This window comes from Canis lupus, chromosome 6, assembly GCF_003254725.2.
Source record: "Canis lupus dingo isolate Sandy chromosome 6, ASM325472v2, whole genome shotgun sequence".
NCBI classification, from domain to species: Eukaryota; Metazoa; Chordata; class Mammalia; order Carnivora; family Canidae; genus Canis; species Canis lupus.
This window is the reverse complement of record NC_064248.1, coordinates 18,292,630-18,320,316: the sequence shown is the minus strand read 5'-3', so window position 1 is coordinate 18,320,316 and position 27,687 is coordinate 18,292,630. Positions and strand designations below refer to the sequence as shown.

General features: G+C 51.9%; 2 protein-coding genes across 5 annotated transcripts; both read right to left on the bottom strand.

The window, feature by feature from the left end:
- Positions 1-390: 390 nt before the first annotated feature.
- On the bottom strand, positions 391-8,833 carry SPNS1 (sphingolipid transporter 1 (putative)). 2 transcript variants are annotated; one of them, XM_025415682.3, is made up of 13 exons: positions 8,500-8,833; positions 8,208-8,416; positions 8,042-8,107; positions 5,708-5,844; positions 4,421-4,572; positions 4,246-4,312; positions 3,288-3,433; positions 2,836-2,991; positions 2,358-2,547; positions 1,890-1,955; positions 1,528-1,626; positions 1,023-1,194; positions 391-743 (listed from the first exon to the last, which is right to left on the bottom strand). In XM_025415682.3, the coding sequence occupies exons 1-13, from the start codon at positions 8,628-8,630 to the stop codon at positions 649-651; spliced, it is 1,686 nt and encodes a 561-aa protein (XP_025271467.1). In that variant the 5' UTR covers positions 8,631-8,833; the 3' UTR covers positions 391-648. The 2 variants fall into 2 exon arrangements, with proteins under 2 accessions (XP_025271467.1, XP_048966871.1); XM_049110914.1 differs by having other exon boundaries at positions 8,208-8,412; positions 8,500-8,727.
- A 3,193-nt stretch (positions 8,834-12,026) lies between these two features.
- On the bottom strand, positions 12,027-25,456 carry LOC112640023 (nuclear factor of activated T cells 2 interacting protein). Of its 3 annotated transcripts, none has more exons than XM_049110912.1 (8): positions 25,055-25,456; positions 24,424-24,496; positions 21,666-21,783; positions 20,791-20,871; positions 20,513-20,699; positions 19,001-19,145; positions 18,763-18,872; positions 12,027-12,202 (listed from the first exon to the last, which is right to left on the bottom strand). In XM_049110912.1, the coding sequence occupies exons 1-8, from the start codon at positions 25,439-25,441 to the stop codon at positions 12,065-12,067; spliced, it is 1,239 nt and encodes a 412-aa protein (XP_048966869.1). In that variant the 5' UTR covers positions 25,442-25,456; the 3' UTR covers positions 12,027-12,064. The 3 variants fall into 3 exon arrangements, with proteins under 3 accessions (XP_048966869.1, XP_025271469.1, XP_048966870.1); XM_025415684.3 differs by lacking the exon at positions 12,027-12,202 and adding an exon at positions 14,712-16,901; XM_049110913.1 differs by lacking the exon at positions 12,027-12,202 and adding an exon at positions 14,712-16,901 and having other exon boundaries at positions 25,430-25,456.
- Positions 25,457-27,687: the final 2,231 nt, after the last annotated feature.

Sequence of the window (27,687 nt, the reverse complement as noted above, 5' to 3'; positions counted from 1 at the left end):
GACAAAGAGCTATTCCTACCAGGGAAGGAGGGCAAGATAGTTACAGGCCACCCGACAGCCATGGCGTCCACAGCCAGGACTCAAGGGGGCAGCCAGGAGGGAGGCCCGGACGCTGGGAATCAAGGGGCACGGGGCAGTACCCACCCTACCTTACCCTGGCTGGCCTACCAAGAGGGGCAGGCTCGAGGGGAACCATGAGCGTGACTCACAGTCACACTGAGCTACTTCACTCCGCACTCTTTTTCACCCGGCCCAGGAGGGCAGGGATTTGCCCAAGGTCCCACACAAGTGACCCCATAGCCCCAGGAGTCCTGGGGCCAGAGTAGGGGCATCCCCTGCAGACAACCAGAGGTCAGTAACACCCACAGAGACTCAGGCAGGCACTCAGGGTCTGGCTACAAATTTTATTCAGTTACAAATAGCACCGAGCCCCTGGGGCTGCTCCAGGGGAGGGGAGTCCCCCTCCCAGACCCCCCAGAACCTCCCCACCCTGCCCTTGGCTGCTGCCTGTGTAGTGTGTGGGAGCCGGAACATGGCCCACAGCCACTCCTAGAAGCCAGGCCAGGCCGAGGGTTTGCGCCTGGGCACCTTCTGGGGTGGGCCTGGGGCCAGCTGCGGTACGTATGCAGGTTGGTGTGCGATGGTCCCTCAGATAAGCACACTGGACACAGGGACCCGGGTGGAGCGGCCTCGCTGGGGTACCACAATTCGGTCATCTGCAGGTCCAGCCTCACGCAGCAGACCTGCCGAGGGAGGGGTCAGAGCCAGGGCTGGATAAACAAAAAGACACAAAAACAGGGAGGGGACAGAAAGGCAGTGGAAAGTGGACAGGGCCAGCAGACCCACCAGAGCCATGAGCACAGTGGGATATCAGTTCGTTGGCCAGGCAGACCCAAAGCCGAATGAGGGAAGGGCTGTGGGCTCAGGGAAGCCAGGGACACGGGCTGGGACAGATGGACAAGCAGGCAGTATCCTGAAGTCGGCAAGGAGCCACGGGCGGACAAAGGGAAGGCCCCACTGACCCTGCACGTGCAGCTGGGCCCGCCGGCGGTCGCCCTCGATGAAGATGGCAGTGCCCAAGAAGGCCGCCCCACCCAGGGCCCCCACGAAGGCGCAGAGCATCAGCGAGAACTGCAGGGCACGGAACTCGGACAAGAAGGAGGGGGGCCAGCTCCGGCGGAGGCGGTCGGAGATCTGCAGAGAGACGAGTAAAGGAGTGCCAGGAGAATGAGCCACAGAGAGGGAGCCCCTGGACTCCAGAAGGACAGAGGTGTCAGGAGCCGGCAATGAGGGGCAGTCTGGAGGACTGGGGAAGGTCTTGTGGCCCCACTGTTCAAGGTGCAAACAAAACCCTGGATGCCCGGCTGAAGGTCCAAGGTGAGGGGTACCTAGCACACAACACACAAACACCCAACTGGGGTCAAACCTTCTATGTCGGCCCAAGCTCAGGCCGCTGCCTGCTGGCAGGTGCCAGGAATTCAGTGTCCCCGAGCCCCACCCCAGGCCCAGCTGAGGGGCAGTGCTCACCAGGCCGATGAGGTAGGGGCTCCCAGCATCACCCAGCAGGTGGGACAGCACAATCTGGAAGGCCTCAGCAGTGGAACGTCGTGTGGGGATCACCACGTACTGGGGAGAGGAGGGGCAGGGGGCAGAGGGCAAAGACAGGGCCAAGGCTCAGCCCAGGCTGAGACCAGAGGTGAACCCAGCTCAGGAGTATAAATGGGGCACACGCCCAAACTACAGGCCCATCTGGGGCTGACTGTGAAGTCAGTCTGGATTTGGGTTTTGGAAAAGGGGCACAGGCCACAGGGAAGGCAAGCGAGGCCTCCTGCCCCCAGTCCTTACTTCCGTCAGCCTCTGGGCCAACCCTGAGCGGCCCACCTACTCACCAACAGAATGTCAGCCACGATGGCCCAGTTCATGGACAGCAGTGTCTCTCCAATAAAGATGAAAATCTGAGGGGTTGGAGATGGGGAGACCGAGGTGGTGAAGAGGTTGTCTCATCACAAGAAGAGCAAACACATGGAGGGTACACCATGTACCAGGGCCATCTACTAACTCACTTAATCAAATCCCCAGAATACCCCTGTGAGACAAAGCCATCATTCCTTTTTTTTTTTTTTTTTTAAAAGTCATCATTCCTATTTTACAGATGACAAACTGAGCACAGAGAGGTTAACTCACTTGCCTAATGCAATGTCACACAGCTGGGAAGAGCCATACCTGAGGTTGAAAACCAGGCATTCTGGTTCAAGTTGTCTCCAAACCACCACCTGGTTGACCCCAGGCCTGCCCCAGTATACCGTCCCTCCCCGCTAGACCCAGAACACCCGCTGTGACACCTGATGGCTACTCACATAGGTGGCCACGATGCTACCACGGGCACAGGCAAGGGACAGGAAGAGGAAGGGCGCAGAGCCCAAGAGGCCAGCAGCACAGACCAGAGGGTCAGCACGGGGGTTGGATCGGCGGAGACGGCGGCTGATCTCCACGCCCAGGCCCACACCCAGGACCCCGGTCAGGCAGGTGATGAGCCCAAAGATGAGGCTGGGAGCAGGGGGAGGGTCATGGAGGCCAGTCCGTCTGCCTGCAAAGCCCCCTCACCTCACCCCCGTGGCCTGGAGAAGATGCTCTGTCCCAGCCACCCACACAACTCAGGTCTACCCGGGTCCCCGTGGGTCACACAGCTCCGAGAGGAAGGGATCAGCCCATCACCTACTTCCCACACCGGGAAACTGACACTGGGGGAGGAAGGAGCCTGAGTCTGAATCAAGACTCTCTCCATTCCACCCCCTGCCACCTGCAGGTCACCTAGCCTAACCCCCATTTGGGTACCTGTCAGAGGATGAGCAGGAGTCTCCAGGGAGGCAGGGTGGGGTCTCCCCCAAGACCACACGAGAACGCAGCAAGAACGCCGGAGCCCAGAGAGCCAGGGAGCCCGTGACAAAGGCCACAGCAGTGAAGCCAAGGGAAGAGAGGATGAAACTAGGACTGTAGATAGTTGAGGGGGAGGAAGTCAGACTCCATGGAGGTGTCAGGGTAGGAGACCTCCTTTCCTGGCGTATTTTGGTAAGGCCGGGACACTGGGTGTGGAAGCAGTCTTGGATGGGCCTGGATCTAGGCCTATAATTCAAGCTGCTGCCACGTGGGGGCAGTGATGACTGAACACCTGGCCTTGGGGGAGGGCCAGTGGGCAAAAAAGAGGACACTTGCGTAAATCTCAAACCAGACACCAAGGGCCTTGCCAGGAGGCCTCAAATGTTGGGTTAGAATGGAACTAAACTCACTTTCTTGCCAGAGCCCTCAGATCTGCCCACCACGAGGTGGGGTTGAGGGGCGGTGAGTCTGAGTGGCGCTCCACAGCTCCCCTTGGCGGCTCCCGCACTACCAGGAACAGCAGCAGAACAGCCACCACCCCTAGACCTGGTGTCACCTGGGGAAAGAGTGGGCTTCAGGACAGGCATGGACAGGGACACACCGTACCTCTGAGGCTGGGAAAAAGTGAGGGTATATAAAGATAACTCTGACTCCGAGGCCTGAAGCCCCAGGCAAGTGCCTGCCCATAGTCGCTGAGCCCACGTTCAGGAGTAGGGGGCAAGTGCCACTAGGAGCCCCTGTTTCTGCAAGCCTAACTACTTCCTCTTTGGTAACAGCACCCTAATTTCCTTCTAGGAAAGTACTCCCCCCACTTCTCTTAATCCATGTGGTTCAAACACGGGGGGGCTTGTAACCCAGACTTGGCTGACAAGAGTAGTGGTAACATCCCTGGCCTCTGTCATTGATTCAATGGCAGGTACGTGACACACGTTCATCTAATCAGACACCATCCAGGACTATTGCTCAAGGATCTGGGGTGCCAACGTTTCTAAACGGGAAAATAAACATGTGGAGCTTTCACTTGCTTGAGAATGAAATTAACATAGAGCAAAGTAGAGCTGAGAAAAAGAATGATTGAATTCTTGTGACGAAGTGGGAGTCCTGGATCCAGCTCTACCTGAAGCTCACTCTGGGACTTTCCATTAGGAGAGCCACCAGAGTCCCATTTGGGGGCTTACAGTTTTACAGGGCACCTGTAACCCGCAACCAAGAGTTTTGTCTAGCACATGGCTTCGTGGTGAGGGCAGCCAGGCTTCCTACGGGCTTGGCGGCACAAGCACTGCCTTCAAAGGGGGTGTGTCTGGAGGCAGGAACGGGAAAATCCGTGAGAACGTTGCTGAGCCTCCCCCAGGTAGTGTCCACACTCACCCGCAAAGCCCAGTGCCAGTCCCCAGCCACGTCCTTGACTTTGGAGCCTGCAATGTAACCCAGACCACTGGGGAAAGGGGATGGGAGAGGGGAGGGGCAGCCGGTCAGTCAGGCCCCACGCCAGGTCCTCTGCCACCCCCGCACGCCTCCCCAGGCCCACGGCCCCCTCAGGTACCTGCCCACGGGGATGGCAAAGTAGAACACACTGAGCATCCGACTCCGCTGGTCTGCCACGAAGAGGTCAGCGATGAGGGTGGGTGCGATGGTGGAGTAACTGGCCTCCCCGACCCCCACCAGGCCCCGGGTCAGAAGAAGCAGCCAGAATCGCTGGGAAACGAAACGTGGGGGAGGTGGCACCCCGCCCTGCAGCCAGCCTCCCAGCCTCCCTCACCGGCCAGCTCCGGTGGGCGGCAGGGATGGCAGGAGAGAGACCGGAGCCTAACAGACCAGAGCCTGAGTCCTGGCTCTACTACTTACTAGCTGTGACTTTGGGAAAGCAACTTAACCTCTCTGAGCCTCAGATTCCTCATCTGCAAAAGGGGGAGAATAATAACTTGCTCACATAACTATCGCCAGGATTAGATAAGAGAAGTTCTACTCAATACTTTGCACCTAGCAGGTACCAAATTAACCAATTTCTACCACCCAAGACACCCCAACAGTGAGTGGCGATCTTAGGCAGAGGTGTATTTGTCTACGGAAGACGTCTGAGGCTAAGGACAGGGCAGGCTCAGGCGAGGGGAGTATGTGGTGCCTGGGGCTGACGACAAGTTCCAGGGCAGAGAGTGCAAATGGACAGACAGAGGAGATTTCAAAGGAGCAGAGAAGCAACAGCCAGGGAGGCAGGAGGAAAACCAGAAGAGTGGCATCACAGAAGTCAGAAGAGAGTTTCCGGAAGGAAGAAGTGGGTCAATAGAGCCGGAGGCTCCCAGGAGATCTAGCAAGAGCAGGATTAGGAAGTAAGAGCTACATTTAGCAACCAAAAAGTGGCTGTTGACTTTGGCAATGGAGTGGTGGGGGCAGGTTGGCCAGCAGTGTTCCGGGGTGAGTGGGAGGAGAGAAGTGCAAGCAAAGTGAGAGCCTCTCTCCCTGGCTGCTCTTTCACCCAGACTGGCACCAGGTCAAGGGGGCCTCGTGGGAAGTCTGACGAGAAAGGAGAAGAGAGAGAATGAACAGTCCAGGTGAGGTCTTTTCTGTGGTATGGAAATGTGAGTGCTGAGGTGTGGAGTGGAAGGAGTCAACGGTTCAGGGGAAGTGGGCGATGGACAGAAGAATGCTCTAGAACAACAGGGGAAGGGGAGGGGTGGGCAGATTAACTCAGGCAAGCAGGGGATAGAGGATGGCATGGACCAAGGGAAGTGCAGAAGTTCCCCAGGTCCAATCTGCAATGACTCCAAAGAGCAGCAGCAAAGACTGATGGGTAGTAGGGGGACCAGAAGCAGGAACTAGCATGGGGCCTCACCTCTCTGGGGATGAAGGACGACCCCAGTGTCACCAGAGACCAGAAGGCAATGCCCCCGCACATGAGATACTTCCGATTGTACCTGTCACCCAGGTAGCCAAACACAGGTGCCAACACCATGTAACTGGAGATGAACACTGAGAGGAAGCAGAAAGTCACAGCCCAGCCCCAGTACCCCTCGCCCACCCTGACCCCAGCTCAGGAAGGGCAAGGGGGAGCAGTATTACCTCCTAATCCTGAAACTACCAGAGTTTCCTGCCAGAGAAGTCCAGCCCCATTTTCAGCATCCTCCAAACCTTCCTTCAGCCGGGCTGACCCATCACTTCCTCCCATGCAGCCAAGAGCAAAATCCAAACTCCACACCATGGCCCATGATGTACTATCTGATCTAGCGCCCCCTCCACACACACACCTCTCCAACCTTGCGCTCATCCTCTCTCTCTTCTTTGCATCCCAGTGGCCCAACTCTCAACCTCAGTATCATTAGGATTTCTGGCACCTACTGTCCTCTCCATTGGGAACATATCTCCTCTCACCTGAGCTTCACAGAACCTTCAGGTTCCAGCTTAGATACCTTCCCAGCCCCCACATACTCGATCTCTATCACAATTACTCTGTTTTCTTTCACAAAATACTCCTACCAAAAATCATCTCATTTTCAGTTTTGGTTTTTAAGGACTGGTGCTCATTCCCAGTAGAATGGCAGTTCTGTGAAGACAGAGACCTTGCCAGTAGTGGCCACAGCTGTATGTCCACCACTGAACACATGGCATCACACAAAACATAGGCTCAGTAAACATGTGTTGAATGAAAAAATGAATGTGGTTGACAAAGTCCTGCTTCTTTTCTACCTCAACAACTTTTTTTTAATTTATTTATTCATGAGACATCAGAGAGAGAGAGAGAGGGAGAGAGAGGTGCAGAGACACAGGCAGAGGGAGAAGCAGGCTACCTCTAGGGAGCCCGACGTGGGACTCGATCCGGGGTCTCCAGGATCATGCCCTGGGCTGAAGGCGGCGCTAAACCGCTGAGCCACCCGGGCCGCCCTAATGCAACAACTTTTTAAAGCTTTGCAACTTTGACCTATGATCTCATTCTCCTTCCTCTAGTCTTTACCTTAATCACTCTAGGTCCTTACTGGTCTTGGGTGGAGCAAAGAACTCTTCATTATCTTGTTTCAAACTCCTCCCCTCTCACTTGTGTGACTCTGGGCAAGCCTGAGCTCATCTCTAAGCCTCAGTTTCTCTATAAAAATGTAGACAAGAGGGGCAGCCCTGGTGGCTCAGCAGTTTAGCGCCACCTTCAGTCCAGGGCCTGATCCTGGAGACCCGGGATGGAGTCCCATGTCAGGCTTCCTGCATGGAGCCTGCTTCTCCCTCTGCCTGTGTCTCTGCCTCTCTCTCTCTCTCTGTGTCTCTCATGGATAAATAAATAAAATCTGTTTTAAAAAAATGTAGACAAGACGACCTGATTTCTCTATAAATTAAAAACACCGCCAACTCTTTGGCTGGTGAAAAGATTAGAAGACAATGGGCGTAAAAGGTCTTGGCCAAGTTCTGTGTATGTTATCACCTCTTCCTCCAGGGCCTGGCACAGAGTAAGTGCTCAGAAATGTTCAATAAAGGAGTGAAGGAAAAGAGGATTTGGCCTTGGCTTTGCCTCTCCCACAAATCCCAAAGTTCTAAACAAGTAAAACTCAACTCTCCCCATTCCAGACACCCACTTCTGCCATTATTTATTGGGTGCTGATCATGCTCCCGACACCATACCATGCACTTCACAGGCTTTGGTTTGCACATAATCCTCACATCAGCCCCAGGAGGTGCTCTGGGTTACTACTAGGTCCATCTCACCGACCAGGAAAGTGAAGCTTACAGAGACTGAGGACCTTGCCTACCATCACAGTAAGTGGAAAGCTGAGATTTAAACCCAGGTCTGTCTTAACCATTACACTAAACTGCCTTTTAAATTGCGGTGTCCTAACTGAACAGGTCAGCCCAGAGCAGAATGAGGGCCATCTTCCCACCACCACCACTACTAAGTCTGGCCTCTCTCTCTCTCTCTCTTAAGATTTTATTTATTCATGAGAGACACAGAGAGAGGCAGAAACATAGGCAGAGGGAGAAGCAGGCTCCCCATGGGGAACCCTATGTGAGACTCAATCCCAGTACCCCAGGATCATGACCTGAGCTGAACACAGACACTCAACTGCTGAGCCACCCAGGCGTCCCATGGCCACTCTATCTTACTGAGGTCCCAGGCATGCCAGCATGTAATCCCATTGGGGCAGAAATGAAAGAAAAGCTGCTGTGCTGCGGAGGGGCCTCCACTCACCGGTCTGGATGAGGCCAGAGCTGCTGTCTCCGATGTCGAAGAACTGCTCAATGTCTGGAAGGACGCCTGAGAAGAAGACTCGGGATGGGCTCGGCGAGGCAGCCCCACCTCCGCGACCCCCTCCCTTCCCCTAGTCTGACTCCCCAGCCCCACCCCAAGTCAGTACCCGCCACGGTGAAGCGGTCCATGTAGTTGAGGAGGTTGATGTAGCACAGCACCGCCACTATGAGTGCCGAATGGCCCGGAGACAAGCCGGTGATGCGCTGCAGCCCCTCCCGGTCCGGGACCTCGGGATCCTCGGACTTCGAGTTCCCCAGGGCCCCGGGTAACCCCGGGGTGCCGGGCACCGGCCCGTCGTCCGTGTCATCCGCCTGGCTGAGGAAGGGTGCGGTGTCGGACCCGGACATGGTCCCCGGGGGCCTCGCCCGCCCGCGCTCCGGTCCTACCGACGATCCCACCTGCGAGGGGAGGTTGCTGGAGAAAGGAGGATGGGGGGAACCCAGGCGAGGGAGGGGAGTCCAGGCACCCGCAGGCGCTTGCCCGGAAGCACGGAGCACGGCTGGGATGGAACGCGGGCCCGGCCTGTCATGCCTCCCGGTCCCGGCAGACACAGCAACGCGGCGAGCGACGCCGGGGACAGGAGCGGGGCGGAGAGGGCCTGACCCCCTCGCCCAAGCCGAGGCCTCCCCTCACCCCCGACGGGAGCCCACTGCAGTCACTGTCGCTCAGCCCCGGCGCTGCACCACGGCCGCCGCCATGTTGGCCTGGAGCCGGTCATGTGACGCTGGAGCCCAGGAGGCCGACGCCCCCTCGCGCGTGCCCTCGACACGTGACTGCCGCGGCTCCCCCGTCACGTGACCGCCGGCCGGTCGCCAGGGTAACCAGAGGCCGTCGCAGACCCGCGCCTGCCCCGCCGCTGGGGTCGGGGGGAAGCGGTGCAGTCGCCCAGCGCTCCGAACCTCGGCTTCCCCGTGTGCGCCTCCCACTGGGCACACTTCTGATCCAACGAGATCAAACGAGACAATGGAGTCGTGAAAGGTTCTGGAAGTACTTTACTTCCAGAAATGCCAGCGATCCGTTCTCGCTCTTGGCAATTACCCTTCCTCGATGTCCGGTGTGGGCTTCAGACACGCTCAGGAAGCGTTGAAGGAGTGAATGGTGAACAGCAGCCCCTAGCCCAGCCGCTCCAGCGGGCCGGGTCCCTAGCATTCGGATGCCCTAAGCAGCTGCCCGTCAATTCCTGAGCTTCTCCCCCGGTGGACGTTGACCCCACACGCCACCCAGGATCCGATTTCCCTCACCTGCAGCCGAGACTGAAGCCCTCGCGCCCCCTGGTGGTCTCATCTGGGATGCTCCTAGCTGCAGGACTGAGCTCCCACACCACAGTTCCCTGCAAATAAATGTGCATTCAAGACCCCTCTTCCAAACTGACTTCTAAGCCCTTCTCCTGAAATTCTGGAGTCTCATGGGGAGAGCATGAGGTACCCAAGGTCTTACCAGAAACCATTTGAGTCATGAATATCGCTTGTTGGCGCCCCCCCCTTCCAAAATATTTCATGTTTCATAACCTTAAGCCTAGTCTCTCCCCTGAGGTCTAAGGGGAAGAGACAGAGAGGAACTTCAGATTGTAGTTCCTGAATTTCCTCAACAAAATATTACTGAGCATTACACATTACTATGTGTCTGGCATCATGCCAGGTGTCAAGCAAAGCCGATTTAGTCCCTACCCTCAGGAGGTCTATCTGGAGGAGACAGATATCCATACGTATCCATACGTAAAATTGCACCTGCGAAAAAGCAAGCTACAGTTTGAAAGAAAATATTTGCAAAGCACGTGTCTGACAAAGGACTTACATCCAGATGTACTAAGAATTCTTAAAACTAAGCCAATAATACAATTTTTTAAGTGGGAAGTAAATTTGTACCGACATTTCACAAGAAAGATATATGCATGGCCAACAAGTATATGAAAGCTTTGGTCATTAGGGAAAACACAAATTAATACCACAATATCACTATGCTAGGGGTCAGGGGGAAGAGGACATGCAAACAGGCACCAGGAACCATTTTCAGGACTGTGTACATCTACTGAGACATCTTGACCTGTACACTTCAACCAATAAAGTTTTAAAAAAAACTAAAAGCCTGTAATCCAAATTCAATACACTGGAGATTAATGAAAATCAAATAATTTGGGATGCCTGAGTGGCTCAGCAGTTGAGCATCTGCCTTCGGCTCAGGGCGTGATCCTGGAGTCCGGAGATCGAGTCCCACATTGGGCTCCCTGCATGGAGCCTGCTTCTCCCTCTGCCTGTGTCTCTGCCTTTCTCTGTGTCTCTCATGAATAAATAAATAAAAATCTTTTTAAAAAATCAGGGGTGCCTGGGTGGCTTAGGGGTTGAGCGTCTGCCTTCCTCTCAGGTTGTGATCCCGGGGTCCTAGGATCAAGTCCCACATCGGGCTCCCTGCATGGAGCCTGCTTCTCCCTCTGTCTGTGTCTCTGCCTCTCTCCCTGTGTCTCTCATGAATAAATAAATAAAATATTTTTAAAAATATTTTTTAAAAATCAAATATTTTGCTTATAATGGCAAATATTTTGGGGCGCAGGGGCGGCTCAGTTGGTTGAGTGTCTGCCATCAGCTTGGGTCATGATCCCAGGGTCCTGGGATAGAGTCCTGCATGGGGCTCCCTGCTCAGTGGGGAATCTGCTTCTCCCTCTGCCCTTCCCCCCACTCATGCTTGCTCTCTCTTTCTCTCTCAAATAAAATCTTAAAAAAAAAAAAAAAAAAAAAAAAAACAGGAGACACCACAGACCGGGGACAAGATTAGCTTGGAGGCAGTGAATAATAGCTCTTCAAGTCTGCAAAAAAATAAAATGGCCCCCAGGGGCACCTGGGTGGCTCAGTGGTTTAGCACCTGCCTTCAGCCCAGGGCGTGATCCTGGGGTCCTGGGATCGAGTCCCACGTCAGGTTCCCTGCATGGAGCCTGCTTCTCCCTCTGCCTGTGTCTCTGCCTCTCTCTGTGTGTGTGTCTCTCATGGATAAATAAATAAAATCCTTTAAAAATGGCCTCCAATAAAAACACATTGCAAGAGATGGGAAAGAAACAGAATGGAAAGTAAAAAAAGTAGAAGAGGTAGAGCCTAAAGAATTTGTGATGGGGGGTCCCTGGGTGGCGCAGCGGTTTGGCGCCTGCCTTTGGCCCAGGGCACGATCCTGGAGACCCGGGATCGAATCCCACGTCGGGCTCCCGGTGCATGGAGCCTGCTTCTCCCTCTGCCTGTGTCTCTGCCTCTCTCTCTATCATAAATAAAAAATAAAAATAAAAGAATTTGTGATGGAAAAAGTACTGCACTGTGAATGGGAGGATGGAGTGTTTCCTGAAGTGGAGGTGGATTTACAGATGCTGACAATACTTGGGAACCTGAAGAAAATTTAGATTTTCCAGACTTAATTGAACCAGTTTTTAATTCTCAAAAAGCTGCTAAAGAGAAAGACAATACAAAAAGAAAATCTTTATCTGACAGAGAATCCTGGGACTCCAGGACCACGCCTCGGGCTGAAGGCAGGCACTAAGTCGCTGAGCCACCCAGGTGTCCTCAAATAAATAAATCTTTAAGAAAATAAAAATAAAAACCGATTTGCATTTGAGAAGATCCCTCTGGCTGCACTGTCCTTGGATTGAAGGGGGCCAGAAGGGCAGCAGAAGTAACCTGTCAAGCAGCTGTGTCACTACACACGGCTGTAGGCAGCAGTGGCTTGCACCACGGCGGGATGGAGAGAAGGAAGTGGACCATGTTTAGAGCCACCTGGGGCAGTTGAATGGAGTCAGGATGGGTGGATATGGGGGTTAAGAGGTGTCAAGAATGAAATGGGTTTCTGGCTCATGCAATGAGATGGAGGGTAGTATTGAGAGGAAGAATTTGTTCATCCAACAAACATTTGTCAGGTAACTACTAAGTATCAGACACAGAATTAGGGATTTTTTTAAAGGTTTTATTTATTTGGGCAGGGGCTGTTGGCTCAGGGGCTTGGTGCTGCTTTCGGCCTAGGGTGTGATCCTGGAGACCCAGAATCGAGTCTGGCATCGGGCTCTCTGCACGGAGCCTGTTTCTCCCTGTGTCTGTGCTTCTCTCTCTCTGTATCTCTCGTGAATAAAATCTAAAAAAAAAAAAAGAATTAAAAAAGTTTTTATTTATTTATCCATGAGAGACACTGAGACATAGGCAGAGGGAGAACTAGACTCCTTGCAGGGAGCCCGATGTGGGACTCGATTCCAGGACCCTAGGATCATGGCCTGAGCTGAAGGCAGACGCTCAACCACTGAGCCACCCAGGCATCCCAGAGCTAGGGATCTCAGAACAAGATACAGTATTTGGGGACGCCTGGGTGGCTCGGTGGTTGGGTGCCTGCCTTCGGCTCAGGTCATGATCCCAGGATCCAGGATCAAGTCCCGCATCAGGCTCCCTGAGAGAAGCCTGCTTCTCCCTCTGCCTGTCTGCTTCTTTCTCTCAGTCTGTGTCTCTTATGAATAAATAAATCTTTAAAAAAAAGATACAGTATTTGTTTTCAAGGAGCTTACAGTCTAGTAGGGAAGACAAAGACCAATGGGCAGAAGAGTGTGCTGAGCCAGACCCCTGTCTCGGGCTAAAGTGCAACACACACAAGAGGACACAGCCAGTCCCATGCAAGGGGAGGGTGGGGGTAGGGAATGTGCCTTACTGAAGGAATGGCAAGGATCAGGAGATGGGACACTGTGAGGCTATAGGAAAAAGGCAGACCACATCTTGTTCCTCCAAGTGTAGCCAGCACAATCACAACTCCTAAGAGCTCATTAGAAATGCAGCAGCATCTTGGGCCCCACAGCATAACACAGACCCCATGTGTGCATGGTCACAAGCTCCCCAGCTCACTTGTGTTCAGGTGTGAGAAGCACTGGTCTTATCATAGGTTAGGCACCCCGTCTTCCAGCCAGGTCTGCATTCAGTGGCAGTGAGGCCTGGGGCAGGTTCACTACTCTTCCATTTCTTTTCTGGAGATTGGGAATAATACCACCACCTACCTTGTAAGAGCTCTAAGGCTGAATGAGATCATGACAAGTACCAAGTTTGACATGTGCCACTGAGTTAAGGGTTCTAGTTTTGTAGGTTTTTAATCAGGGGAGGGTTTTTTGGTTTGCTTTGTCTTGTTTTTTTCAGGAGTTTAAAAAGACCACCAGATGAGGCATCTAGTTGACTCAGTGAGTGGATCACTCACTGAGTGGCTCTTGATCTAGGGGTTGTGAGTTCAAGCCCCACATTGGGTGTACAGATGACTTAAAAATAAAATATTTGAATGGGCTCATTCGATTAAGTGTCTGCCTTTAGTTCAGGTCATGATCTCTGGATCCTAGGATCGAAACCCCACATTGGGCTCCCTGCTCACCAGGGATCCTGCTTCTCCCTCTCCCTCTGCATGCTGCTCCCCCTGCTTGTGCTGTCAAATAAATAAACAAAACCTTTTTTAAAAAATGAAAATCTTGGGACACCTGCGTGGCTCAGCAGTTTAGCGCCTGCCTTCAGCCCAGGGAGTGGTCCTGGAGTCCTGGGATTGAGTCCCACGTCGGACTCCCTGCATGGAGCCTGCTTCTCTCTCTCTGCCTGTGTCTTTGCCTCTCCGTGTGTGTCTCTCATGAATAAATAAAATCTCTTAAAAAAAATGAAAATCTTTGGGGAAATAAATTTTTTAAGTCTTTAAAAAATAAAATAGGGACATCTGGCTCAGTCAGTGGAGTGTGCAACTCTTGATCTCAGGGTCATAAGTTTGACCCCCATGTTGGGTGTTGAGATTGCATAAAAATAAAATCTTAAAAAAACAAATAAAAAAAAACAAAATAAAAAGACCACCTGATGAGTGATCCTTCGATCAAAAGGATGAATTATCTCTCTCATCATAGAAATGTGAATTATTTTAAAATGAGTAGTCTTTCCCATCTCCTCCCCAGATTAAGTGCTAGGGAAGAAGAAACTGGAATCTTCTAGCACTTGCTAATGGATTTATCAAGAGGTCCAGTCACTTTGGTCAGCAATCTGGCACTACTGAAGAGAGAGTGGACAGGAAAATGCATGGTCAGTGACTCCATTCCTGGATATAAACCTGGGAAAATTTCAGCTGGGGTCCCTACAATACTGCTTGCAATTGATACATTCTGGGTTACCAGGGACAGAAACGCTCAAATAGCCAGTGATTTAAACAGGAAGTTCCCCTTCCCATGAAAGCCCAGAGGTCAGTAGCACAGGGTTGGCAGGACCCAGTCTCCTTCTCTCCTTGTCCTGTCCCATGTGGCTTCCTTCCCCAAAATCATCTTGTGTCAGCAGCGCTGCTCCACTTCCAGTCGGCAGCAGGAAGAAAACTCAAGAGAAGGGCTCATGCTGCCTGCTTTTGAAAAGGTCCTGCAAGGTGCATCCCTCTCCCCCTTCCACCCATGAGCCTGAATGCGCACCTAGCTACAACAGAGGCTGGCAAGTGTCCTCACTCTGTAGTCTCTGCGCTTTGCTAAAAACCAGCAGTTCCATGACCCTGGAAGGAGGCAGAATGGATGCAAGGGGACAACGAATGGTCTCAATTACAGGGGCTGTAGAAGGGGGCCTGTGAGGGCCACAAAAACAGAAATCCACAAGGAGACGCAGGCTCAGTGTACTCTCATTTATTTTGTTGAGACTGAATACACAATTTTAATATGTCCAAACTTCTTAATGGACATAACATATCTGGAAAAAAAAAAAAGAGTTATACCGTACATAGATTACTTAAATGTTACAGAGGCTTCTTTCTGTTTTTCTCACATTGTAAGGTCAAAGGAATGGCACATTCCAACAAAACAAGGTTTTAGAAGGTGACATATTTTTGCCAAGACTGTACCACGTATCAGTGGAAAATTAATGGCTTTATTAGTAGACAGCATTGAGAAGACTGGCTCATTCTGGGGTGAAAATAAAACTTGGATCTCATATGCAAAGCTAAATTCAAATAGTTTACAAATAATATTCAATATTTACCAGCCAGTACAGCCCAGAATCAACCAAGGACAAATGTTTCATCACACAGAACAGATGCCAGCCAATGTGCATAGCGGGCTGTACTGGCTGGACTTCAGCCCTATTTAGTGTCCTAAATGTGAAAGGACAAACTGACAAGCTAACAGCAGAAAACGTAAACGATCTAAACTACTTTTAAATAAAAAAACAAATGCAATAAGTGATATGGTAAAACAGCTCATGCATCTACATTAAAATCGAAAAATTCATGTTCGGTGAGAATACGCACCCCTAAATCATCAAACACGAGTGCTATCCTGAGAGCTGTTTGCAACCATCAGGGCGGTGCACAAAAAGGGATCCTAAAAGGCTGCTAGGTGTATGAAGAAATCCCCCCAATTACTGCTGATCAGATGAATGTACATTGAAACAGGCCACCACTTTTTACCCAAACAGACTGGCAAAAATTGGAAAGCAGGGCAGCAAGTCCTGGTGAGGATGAAGAGAAATGAGGACCCCCGACAAGGAGGCTCCATGACCATTCAAAAGAAAAATTTGATTCAACCATAGGAAATTAACCTGTCTGACCTGTCATCCCGTCCTGTGCCAGTACCTACGCCGGGAAACCTTCCACGCAAGCTCAGAAGGGGACACACAAAAGATGGCCTCATTTATGTGCTCAGGAGTGGTGGCACCAGGGTGTCCGCCACTAAGCAAATGTGTCAGGTGCAGCTGAAGCCTGCGGGGGAATACCACAGAGTGGTCTAAGCATCTCAGCATGTGGAGAATAAGCAACACACGTTGAGTGAGAAAGAAAAGAGCCCAAGATCTATAGCACAGTGACACCACATGTGGCAAAAGTATATTCACATACACAACAGTGTATCTGACAAGGATCCGTTTATATTAAAAGATGTATAACTCACACATTCCAATGGATGCTTGGGATAGCACAAAGAAACAGGAAAGAAAAAGCCATAAATAACTAAAGAAGCCTTTTGTGGACTATCATCCTGAGATCCAAACAAAGAAGCTCGGATATGTTCAATTATGCCTTAAATTGTGTGTGCACATTGGGAAGGTTGGCTCTAAAGGGTCCTGGGGTGAGGAAGACATGCAAGGCTGAGAATCCACTCTTTCAAAAGCATAACCCGCTGTCTGCCTGTGCTTAAGTGAGCGTGTGCATGAGCTGGCTCGTTCAGGTTCCGCAGGCTGGGGAACCACAGCCATGTATGTGCCTCAAGCAAACTTCATCTGCTGCCCACCCCACCTCCCCCAGGGCCACTACTGGTCTCAGACTCAGCAGAAATCCCAGGCCTGGAATCCACACCCACTCTTCATTTATTTCAACTCACTCTCTAAGTTAAGCAGTCTCACACAACAGACATTACCAGGAAGAAAAGGGTAGGGGTGAGGGATACCTTCTCTTTGGCTCAGCGAGGCTGCAAAGGCAGCCAGCTTACCACGTGGATAGAGCCACAGACCACCCAGGGCGGTGAAAACTCATTCAACTAACCAAATAACTAATGGCTTGATAACAGGGTCAATGGTGGTGGTAGTAGGGGTGTGTGTGTCAAAGGTCACTACTCAATTTTGCTTCAGTTTGAGGATAAGCCCGTGTAGGGCCAAAAGGGGCAGCTGTTCTCCCCAAGTCCAGACTGGGCCTCCAAGCAGGGAGTGGGGTTTCAGCCCCAGACCTCAATGAGGTCCCCAGATTCCATGCCCAGATCAGTAGGCAGCTCCTTGCCTGTAAGCTTTGTCCCATCAAAGAAGAAAGAGAGCTTGTGGCCTGAGAGTCCCATGGCCTCCTCATAGCGGGACATGAGGGTCTTGAGAGGAGAATCCTGGGCAGAGAGGGGAAAAAAATGGATGTAAGAATTTGAAAGAGGCAGGGTGCCTCGCTGGCTCCATCAGAAGAGCATGTGACTCTTGATCTCGGGGTTTTGAGTTTGAGTCCCACATTGGGAGCTTCCTCACTACAAATGTAGAGATCACTTATAAATAAAATCCTAGGGCAGCCCAGGTGGCTCAGCAGTTTAGCGCCGCCCTGGGCCCAGGGCATGATCCTGGAGACCTGGGATCGAGTCCCACGTCGGGCTCCCTTTATGGCGCCTGCTTCACCCTCTGCTTGTGTCTCTGCCTCTCTGTCTCTCTCTCTCATGTCTCTCATGAATAAATAAATAAAATCCTTAAAAACAAAAATAAATAAATAATAAAATCCTAAGGGGCACCTGGGCGCCTCAGCTCTTGGGTTTTGGCTCAGGTCATGATCTTAGGGTCACAGGACCAGGCCCTGTGTTGGGCTCCATGCTTGGCATGGGAGTCTGCTCATCCCTCTCCTTCTGGCTCTCCTGCCCCTCTCTTTCTCAAATAAATAAATAAAATCTTTTTGAAAAATTGAAAAAAACAAATAAAACCTTATTTAAAAAAAAAAGAATTTGAAAGGGCTGAGAACTTGTAGGGAAGGATAGAGGACTCAGGCCAGAGAGGACAAGGGGACTAGTCAGAGCCCACAAGGCAAGTGGAAAGAGAAGTCAGCACAGCCAGGCTCCTCCCTGGGGGACTGAGTCACAGATCCCAGGGCTCAAGACATAGGCTTAGGATCAGGCAGGTTCTGCAAGCCCCAAGTTCCCACGTCCTGATGGAGGCACCCAACACCATGATGCAGACAGCCCAGATCAGCAGTGCCTCCCACTCACCGGAGACAGCTGAAGGCCAGGCTCTCCCACTCAACTGAGGCACAACCTCAGGCAAGTATTATGGGTCCTGGGACACCTGAGTGGCTCAGTGGTTGAGCGTCCGTCTTTGGCTCAGGGTGTGATCCCGGGGTTCCAGGATCAAGTCCTGCACTGGGCTCCCTCTAAGGGGCCTGCTTCTCCCTTTGCCTATGTCTCAGCCTCTCTCTCTGTCTCTTATAAATAAATAAGAAAAATCTTTAAAAAAAAAATCTGTATTATGGGTCCTTGGTGGTCCTGAGTCCTGGTAAGTGCAAGCATGACCTTATTGTGAAATAGGGCCTTTGCAGATGTCATCAGGTTAAAAGGAGGGCACGCACTCAATGAGGGTAGGCCCCAGTGACTGGCGTTCTTGCGAGAAGACACACAGGGATGACACCACCTGAGCACAGAGGCCGAGACTGGGTGATGCAGCTGCAGGCCATGGACTTGTAGCCACCCCGCAGGAGCCAGGCAGGAGTCAGGAAGGATTCTACCCAGTGTCAGGGGGAACATGGCCCTGCTGACCTCCAGGAGGGAATGCATTTGTTTCAAGCCACCCAGTTTGTGGTATTTTGTTACAGTAGCCCTAGGAAACGAATACTGCCAACTGTCCCACTTCTCAAGACCGCGTCCCTATTTGTTAAATGAGGGTCATGACAGTGGTTTCCATATAAATTGGCTGTGAAACTCGCCAAGGCTCTGACTATGAATTCTCTTCAGCAGGGGTACTAATTGCTTAGAAGTGTGGGGCTGTAACTCTGATGGGTTTCATCAGTCACCACCCAAGGGTCCTTTCCATTTTAACCAGAAAGAGGAGTCAGGAGGCTGGAGCAGAGGTTCCTAGCACAAGGGGGATGGAAGTTGAGCAATGCACTTCTTCTACTCTAGGATGGGCAGGAACTCCAAACCACTCGGGCCTAAAGGGAATCCTCCTCCCACCCCCCAGTTAACTGATGGGAGCGAGGGGCCTGCCATGCCTCCCACTTACCGGAGACAGCGAGATTTCCAGCATCTGGTGTTTCTCCTTCCCCTGCACCCGCAGCTGGAGCAGTTGGGACATCTCCGCAGCCTCAGGTGAATTTGCTAGCACCACACAGTCTGTGGGAGGATCCGGAACCCAGGCCTAAGCGGGGCCTGGAAGCAGGGCCAACCTCCCAGCCTTTCCCTTTACCCCTTCCCTGTGGCAACAGCCTCCTGGAGGCCCCACCTCCCTGCCTTCCTCTCACCGATGATGTCAGCCACTCCAAGCTTTAGAGTCCGGGGAGTGGCAGTAGGGGATAGCTCTGTCTCTCCGAAGAGCAAGAGGATCCTGCTTGGGGACACCCCGAGATGGGTGGCCATGTGGTTCACCACACTCTGTAGGGGCTCCGACTAGGGAGGGGACAAGAAGCAAAGGCGGCCACCTCTGGACGCGCCCCACCCCACCCACCACCTCTGACTCATTTCTGGCTGAGCTCCTCAGCTGTGAGTTCCATAGACTGCCCTGGCGAAGTATAGAATAAAGTCATGTCAATATGGGGTTCAGGGAAGTACTGAAGCAGTCGTGGATCAGGAGGAAAAAGGGTAGTGGTGGGGACTGCAGTAAAGTGGACCTCATGTGCTCCATGCAACAGGCCAGCTGTCCCTGGCTCTTGCCAGTGGGTGCCATTTGGGAACACAGGCCAGTGCAACCATGTCTTCCTGTGTAAGAGAGGCCAGGCAGCTGGTCCTTTGTATGAAATCACTCACTGCAAGGGTTGGCAATGAGCTCCTATGTGTTAAAAGCGTTCTACAAGGGGGTGCCTGAGTGGATAGTCTGCCTTCAATTCAGGTCATGATCCAGGTCCTAGGACCAAGCCCTGCCTCGGGCTGGGGGCGGGGTATGGTCCAGGCTCAGCGGGGAGTCTGCTTCTCCCTCTGCCTCCCCTTCCTGCTCATGCTTGCATGAGCGGGCTTTCTCTCTCTAATAAATGAGTAAAATCTTTACAAATAAATAAACAGTAAATAAATAAATAAATAAATAAATAAATAAATAAATAAATAAAGCATTCTACAAGGGCCCCTGGGTGGCTTAGTCAGTTAGGAATCTGCTTTCGGCTCCAGTCATGATCCTGGGGGCCTGGGATCAGGCCCTGCATGGGGGCCTGTGCTTCTCTCTATGCCCCTCCCCAGGCACATGTATGTGCTCTCTCTCTCACAAATACATAAATAACATCTTTTTTAAAAAAATCAAGAAATAAAAGCATTCTACATCTACAGGGCAAAAGAAGGAAAAAAACACTTGATTGAGCTATGGGCTGTGTGTTTTCAATGTCTGGCTCAGCTGCTTTCCTGACACACAGTTACTGCTCAACAAATGGGCATTTCTGTTATCACTCTTGTTTTAGATTCGGGCTCATCTCTACAAGAACAGCCGTTGCCACTCAGGAGGAGCTCAGAATGACTGAATGGCATGTGTGTGTCCAATGTAGTAAAAGCAAGCACTGCTGGGAAGCACAGGATCCAAGGGAAGGAAAGGGGGAGGGGTACCCAGCCAGGCTTCTCAGGGCACATCAGTGGAGCCCTGAAGGTTGGGTGGAAAGTCTGCCGGTGAAGGGAGTGTAAGGAAAAGACCACGGGGACAAAGGGAAGAGCAAACCCAAGGCATGGGGGCCCAAGGGAGCATTGGGAAGAGAGGCAAAGCGGGGCACTGCCCCTTCTGCCCAGACACCTCACTCGCTCCATGGGGCCCAACTTCCACGGGCCCTTCAGGCACCTACCATTCTGACAGGGAATCTGACCACATCAGCCCGGCACCGGATTTTTAGCGGGAAGAGTCGGGGACTCTCTGGAAGGATGGGACCCTCCACCAGGACCACCTCATCCTCTTGGTTCTGGTGATCCTGGCCCTGGTGCTGCTTGGGGCTCAAGCAGGAACGGAGATCCTGGAGGCGCTTGTTCACCTCCCTGGGGTGCAGAGAGGACTTTGCATCAAGGCAGGCTGGGGTACCCACCCTACTGCCCCTCCGTACCCCAGCGAGCCCCTGGCCCTCAGCACCTCAGCTTCTGGAGTGCCCTGGAATGCTTTCTGCTTTTGGTCCTTGGTGGAGGTGAAGGCAAAGGAGAGGTGTCCTGAACCCTGCAAAGAGAAGAGAGGGTTGGATTGGAGGAAGGGGGGGAGAGGATGAGGAGGGGACCCCAGCCCCACAGCTGTCCTCATAAGCTACGGACCCCTGGGGCCCAGAGGGGGTGCAGGATAATCAAGAGGAAGCACATTCCAGTGAGATCATCTTGTGGACAGGGGGAGGTAAGGTCAGAGAAAACCTAAGTCACCGCTGTTACATTGACATGACCCAAATATGAACGAGGAAAATGCCTAACTTTCAAGGTAAGTCACTTTCCAGGTGAATATCTGGTAACATCCAATGGACACCAAGTGCTTACCATAGGCCAAGTATTAACCCTTAATTTTTTTTTTTTTTGAAGATTTTATTTACTTATTCATGAGAGACACACAGAGACAGAGACACAGACACAGGGAGAAGCAGGCTCCCTATGGGGAGCATGATGCGGGACTTGATCCCAGGACCCTGGGATCACAACCGGAGCCGAACACAGATGCTCAACCACTGAGCCACCCAGGGGAGCCTTAACTCTTAATCTAGGTGCCGTTATTATCCCCATTTTCCAGAAAAGGGAGGCAAACCCCCGAGATAAAGGAACAGCTAGCTGGATACACACAGAGATAAAACATCCCACTCCCGGGGGTGGTCCTGAAGCATTTCATTCCTCACCTGAGCCTGGAGATTCCCTCCAGGCCCTCCATCTCTTCTCCTTACCGTTTCAGGAGCCACTCTAGGATCATGCCCACCCTAGCCCACCCCTCCGGCTCCCTTTCTGCTCCTGGGGCCCCAGTGACTTGGCTTCACTCACAGAAACACCTCCTTCGACTTCTTTTCTGAATTCTTACTCCTCAGCTTCTTCTTCCAGGGAGAATCTGGAAACGAGGCATCCTCAGGGTGGGGACTGCTAGAATCTGCCATATCCGCCTCTGGGGACAGAGAAGGAAGAGTGGAAGGAGTCAGCTAGGGGAGGGCAGCAAGAGGCCAAGCAGAAGCATGTAAGGGTTTCTCCAGGTCCCAAGAAAGGAGGAGACTGAGGAACCCCAAGACGCACATACAACCATGCAATAATGCTGGGGAAGTGCTCACGAGGCAGGAGTCATAGGGAAATACCTAGTGCAGAGAAAAGAATGAGTTGGGGTCTGACATAATTGGAGTGTCTGAGCCTCATGCTAAGGCACAAGTTGGCGTGGCCAGTGTGGACGATCAGAAAGTGGCCCAGTCCAACTGAGTTATGATTAAGTTAATCTCGTCCTACCTTTTTTTTTAAGGATTTATTTATTTATTTATTCATGAGAAACACACAGAGAGAGAGAGAGAGAGAGAGGCAGAGACACAGGCAGAGAGAGAAGCAGGCTCCATGCAAGGAGCCTGATGTGGGACTCGATCCCGGGTCTCCAGGATCACTCCCTGGGCTGCAGGCAGCGCTAAACTGCTGCACCACCGGGGCTGCCCTCTTCCCACCTTTTTGATCACATGCACCCCACAAATAAAAAACACACATAACCTAGGAAATATGCATTTACTTAATACAATACTTTTTTTTTTTTTACAATACTGCTTATTACACATGTACATACTATTGTGTATGTGATAAAACATACTTTAAACCAGATGTTGGCAAAGGACTTTTTTAAAAAAGTTCCTCTTATTTTCTTCCTGTACTCAATTGGATGGACAGAGAGACACTATGGGAGTCAGGGGTAGAAGGTGGCATGGTGCAGTGGGGAAATGAAGTAAAGAGATGAAGACAGGCCCTCTGAGCCCATGTTTCTCAAATTTCATCCATGTGAGCATCATTATCACTTTTTGCCACATCTCTATAATATTTCACATCTTTCTTTAAAATCCCTCATTGTAACTAAAATTTCTTCTAACACAAAACTAGAGATTTATTCTAGAATATAGAAGCCGCTTTCTATTGTTTGCCACCAATAAAGGATTATCGTTAACCATAAAAGTAATACTGCAAAAACAAAGCAATGATAAATCCTAGATCAGCGGTTCTCAAACAGAGGCAATTTTGCCTCCCATGGGATGTGCAGCAATGTCTCAAGACAAGTTTTGTTGTCACAATGAGGGGGAGAGAAGGTTGGAGTGTGTGATACCGGCGCACAGAAGTCAGAATGCTGCTAAACATCCCACAATGCACAGGACAGCTCCACACAAAGAACTACTCAGTCCAAATGTCAGTGGTGCCCAGGCTGAGAAACCCTGTCTTCAATGTGGCAGCTGCTAGAGACCCGAGATTCTGACCTTCTGACAAGCTCCTGGAAGATGCCCAGCACTACTGGGCCTACATTTGGAGCAGCAAGTGCAGAGGTACCTTTGCACTTCTATGGTCCAGGTACTGTCCTAAACCCTGTATGTAGCCCAAGAGAGAGCTCTCTATATATTCTCTTTAATTAATTCTCACCAAAATCCTTGACATAGGTCCACTGTTATCCCTATTTTCCCGATGGCAAAATTGAAGCATTAAGAGATGAACCTGCACAAGGTCACACAACTACTAACAGGTAGAGCTGAGATTCAAACCCAGTCCAGCTGGTTCCTAAATCAGCTCTTGCTCACCCTACCATACCTGCTTATGGTATAGAAATTTCTGTCCAAGGTCTGCATTTGCCCACTGGATCACTGCCTTTTTTTTTTTTTTTTTTAAAGATTTTGTTGGGATCCCTGGGTGGCGCAGCGGTTTGGCGCCTGCCTTTGGCCCAGGGCGCGATCCTGGAGACCCGGGATCGAATCCCACATCGGGCTCCCGGTGCATGGAGCCTGCTTCTCCCTCTGCCTGTGTCTCTGCCTCTCTCTCTCTCTCTGTGACTATCATGAATAAATAAAAAAAAAAAAAAAAAAATAATAAAAAAAAAAAAAAAAATAAAGATTTTGTTTATTTATTCATGAGAGACAGAGAGGGAGAGAGAGAGAGAGAGAGAGTGAGAGAGAGAGAGTCAGAGACACAGGCAGAGGGAGAAGCAGGCTCCAAGCAGGAAGCTTGACGCGGGACTCGATCCCGGGACTCCAGGATCATGCCCTGGGCTGAATGCGGCGCTAAACCACTGGGCTACCCGGGCTGCCCCTGGATCGTTGCCTTATTAAACTTGAATCCCACTCACTGCCTTTGGGTGGTTTGCAAAAACCACATCACTGGGGGAGGACCAAGGCTGGCAGCCCTGATAAGATTCAAAGAACACTGTGCGCTGCCTCCAGAATGTTCCCAAGGAAGTCGTTGCAGATGTATCAAGATGTTGCAGATTCTCAACAGCTACTCCTCCTAGGCCCCCAGGACTACAGAATCCGAATCTCTGGGGATGGTTAGAAATCTGTAGATTAGCACACTCTTGTGCCTATCAGGTAGGAGGAAGGGTGGTTTGGCAGCACTTCCAATGCCTGCTGGTTAACACTCCATCTTAATTCAGGACTGGAGCTTTTTTCTGCCTAGGATGCAGGAGTCACCTCTCCCATGCCCTTCCCATGAGCCTCAGGGAAAAATGGACTACAGGGATGTAAACTCCAAGAAGCTTCCTCAGAGAGGCCAGCACTGGGCACTCTCCCTGGAAGCCCGCCCCTACCTTCCTCAGCCTCTGGGGGACAGAGTTTCAGGAGAGACAGGTGATCTGGGATGAGATGAAGGCTGCTTTTCACCTGTAAAGACAGAAGTGAATCAGTCCCAAGTCCTCCCTCCACTGAAAGGGAAAGCAGGATGACTCTTGTCTTCCTCCAGCTCCCAAGTCCAAGTTCTCTCTGGGGAGTTAGGAGCCCAGCTTCCCCGAGATCCCCAACCCTCACTACTACACCCTCTTTAAGGCATTCTGAGGACGCAAGTTTAATTCTTCTTTTATTCTCTTACTAAGTAGCTTGCTATCTTGGACTCCTGGGAAATCCCAGCTCCCCAGCGCACTCGGGAGTCCCCAAGTCATCTCTGAACTTCCATGGCCCAGCTTCCAACCTCAAAACCCAACAGTCCCAGGTCCCGCTAGCCCCCTCTCTGAAGCATCAGGCATCCCGGTCCCTTCGCCCCTCTCTCCTCCCGACACTCCAGCTCCCCGGCATCCCGACTCGGAACACACTCCAAACCTCTCCAGCCTCCAGAAGCCCTGCATCTCTCTCCCCGCTCCTGGTGCCATCTGGTCCCCCACGACCAACCCCAGAAGCCTAACCTCGGCGGTCCCCCAACCAGCCCTCCCGGGCGCCGGGCAGCACCTTCCCGGAGTACACGGGCACAGCCGGTGCCTCCCCCGGATCCAGCAGCAGCCGCCGCCGCCGCCTGACCGTGGCCCGCGGGGCTCCGGCCGGCCGCGCGTCCGCCCCTTCGCTGTCACTGTCGCTGTCGCCCCGGGGGGCGGCCGGCACCGGGGGCTCCGGGAGAGGGACCTCGACCGAGTCCGCGGCGCCGCGTGCCGTTGCGACCTCCAGGATATCCTCATCGCTGTCGCTGACCAGATCCACAAACAGCGAGTCCGGGGAACGCCGGGCTGGAGACCGAGGGACGCGAGGACGCCGGCCCCGGCCGCCCCGGGCTCCGCGAGCCCCTCGGCTGACACCGCCTCCCCGAGGCCGGCGGCCGCGCTTCCTCACCGGTTCCGCCATAGCAAACGCCCGCCGACCACGGTCCCCCGCCTCTAGACGCCTCGCCCGACCCCCTCCGAGCGACTGCCGCCTGTCATTGGGTGACCCGTCCGCCAGTCAACACCTCGCCCCGCCCACACCGTCTGGCGCCTCCTCCCCGCCTGTTCATTGGCCCCTGCACCCGCCCATCAAGCATCCGCCACTGAAACCGAGGCGCCAAAGATTCCAGCCAGTTTCGGCGCAATGGGCCTAGGTTTCGATTCGTTCCAGCTCACCCATTGGCCGGCTGCCTCCTTCCGGACCAGCCCACCCGAGGCATCGGCGCTCGCGGTGGGTGGGGGAGCGGGGCATCCTGGGAATTGTAGTCCGTAAGTCCTCCGAGTACCTGGACGGCTTCGGAATTGCTTTCATTTTATTTATTAATTAACTTTTTTTTTTTTTTAATATTTTATTTACTTATGAGGCACACACACACAGGCAGAGGGAGAAGCAGGCTCCATGCAGGGAGCCCGACGTGGGACTCGATCCCGCGTCTCCAGGATCACGCCCTGGACTGAAGGCCGCGCTAAACCGCTGAGCCACCCGGGCTGCCCTAATTAACTTATTTTTAAGTAATCTTTACACCCAACTTGGGTGAGATCAAGAGTCATGGGCTCAGGAGCCTGAGTGGCTCAGCGGTTGAGCATCTGCCTTTGGCTCAGGCGTGATCAGGATCCCGGGAATGAGTACCCCGTCCGACTCCCTGCAAGGAGCCTGCTTCTCCCTCTGCTGAAAAGAAGGGGTGTGGTTCCCGCCCCCACCCCCCCACCCCCACCCCCGCCTTCCTGCTTTTGTTTCAGAATTTCTTTCTTGGTCCTTTTCATATGTATGTAAATCTCCATTGTGGTTAAATAAGCCTCTTGGAAATCTCGTAACTCAGGGACTCAGAGAGCTGGAAGTCATCTTTTTGAAATGCAAACATCTGGGGAGCTAGGTCCCCCACATTCTAGGGGGGAATAACAGTCTAATGTTGGGGGTGGGGGCTTCCTGCTACATATACTAGACTACTTCTGGCCATAAATAAGTGAGAATCTTGGATGAAAGCCAATGACCATGATAAAGTTAGGATGAACTTTGCGGGACAAGAGGTGTTGCTAAATCCTCTTGAAGCCTAGCTATTGTTTATCTTAGAAACGAGAAAAGAAAAAAAAAGAAAAATGAGATGTGGGTTTTGGAATTTTATCCTGAAAACAGGATAGGGGGTTGTACCTGCTTGGCTACTTGTAGAATTGCTTGTGGGAAGATGAAGAAAAAGAATCTTATTCAAAATGAAGTTTGGGGATACCTGGCTGGCCCAGTGGGTAGAGCATGCGACTTTTGATTTCAGGGTCCTGAGTTCAAGCCCCACCTTGAGTGTAAGTGCGGCCACAAGTGGGTTGTCAAGGAAGAATTCTTGAGTTGTTTTCAGTGCAAAAGGTGCTTTTACTGTAGTACGGGGACAAGACCCATGGGCAGAAAGAGCCGCACTTATGCTATATGAAGCTGGTAGTTGTATGCCTAGTGCTCAAGAGAGAGGGGACATGCAGAGACTATTAGATCATGAATATCTTCGGGGCACCTGGGTAGCTCAGTGGTTGAGTGTTGGCTTTCTGCTCGGGTAGTGATCACGGGGTACTGGGATAGAGTCCCACATCAGGCTTCCCCGCAGGGGAAAAAAAGATTTTATTTATTTATTTATTCATGAGAGACACAGAGAGAGAAAGAGAGGCAGAGACACAGGCAGAGGGAGAGGCAGGCTCCATGCAGGAAGCCGGCGTGGGACTTGATCCCGAGTCTCCAGGATCACACCCTGGGCTGAAGGTGGCGCTAAACCACTGAGCCACCCTGGCTGCCCCAAATAAATAAAATCTTTTTAAAAATCATGAATATCTTCTTTGAATTTCTTTTATTTTTAAAAAAGATTTTATTTAGTGGGGTGCCTGAATGGCTAAGTTGGTTGAGCATCTGCTTTTGCCTCAGGTCATGATCCCAGGGTCCCAGGATCCAGTCCTGCTTCAGGCTCCCTGCTCAGTGGGGAGTCTGCTTCTCCCTCTCCCTCTGCCTATTACTTTCCCTGCTTGTGCACACACGCTTTCTCTCTCTCTCCTTCTCTCTCTCTCTCAATCTGTGTCAAATAAATAAATGAAATCTTTAAAAAAATAAAGATTTTATTTAGTTATTTTAGAGAGAGGGAGGGACCATATGTGGAGGGAGAGGGAGAGAATCTCAAGCAGACTCCTTGCTGGGCA

Excerpts from the sequence above, each read along its gene's own strand:
- SPNS1 (XM_025415682.3), bottom strand. The coding sequence starts at position 8,630 with ATGACAGGCCGGGCCCGCGTTCCATCCCAGCCGTGCTCCGTGCTTCCG. Across the intron at positions 8,417-8,499 it reads CCAGCAACCTCCCCTCGCAG|CCAGGCGGATGACACGGACG; the intron begins GTGGGATCGTCG and ends ACCCTTCCTCAG. Across the intron at positions 8,108-8,207 it reads GGACCGCTTCACCGTGGCGG|GCGTCCTTCCAGACATTGAG; the intron begins GTACTGACTTGG and ends TCTTCTTCTCAG.
- LOC112640023 (XM_025415684.3), bottom strand. The coding sequence starts at position 25,441 with ATGGCGGAACCGGTGAGGAAGCGCGGCCGCCGGCCTCGGGGAGGCGGT. Across the intron at positions 24,497-25,054 it reads TGCCCGTGTACTCCGGGAAG|GTGAAAAGCAGCCTTCATCT; the intron begins GTGCTGCCCGGC and ends CTGTCTTTACAG. Across the intron at positions 16,902-18,762 it reads TGGAAATCTCGCTGTCTCCG|GATTCTCCTCTCAAGACCCT; the intron begins GTAAGTGGGAGG and ends CTCTCTGCCCAG.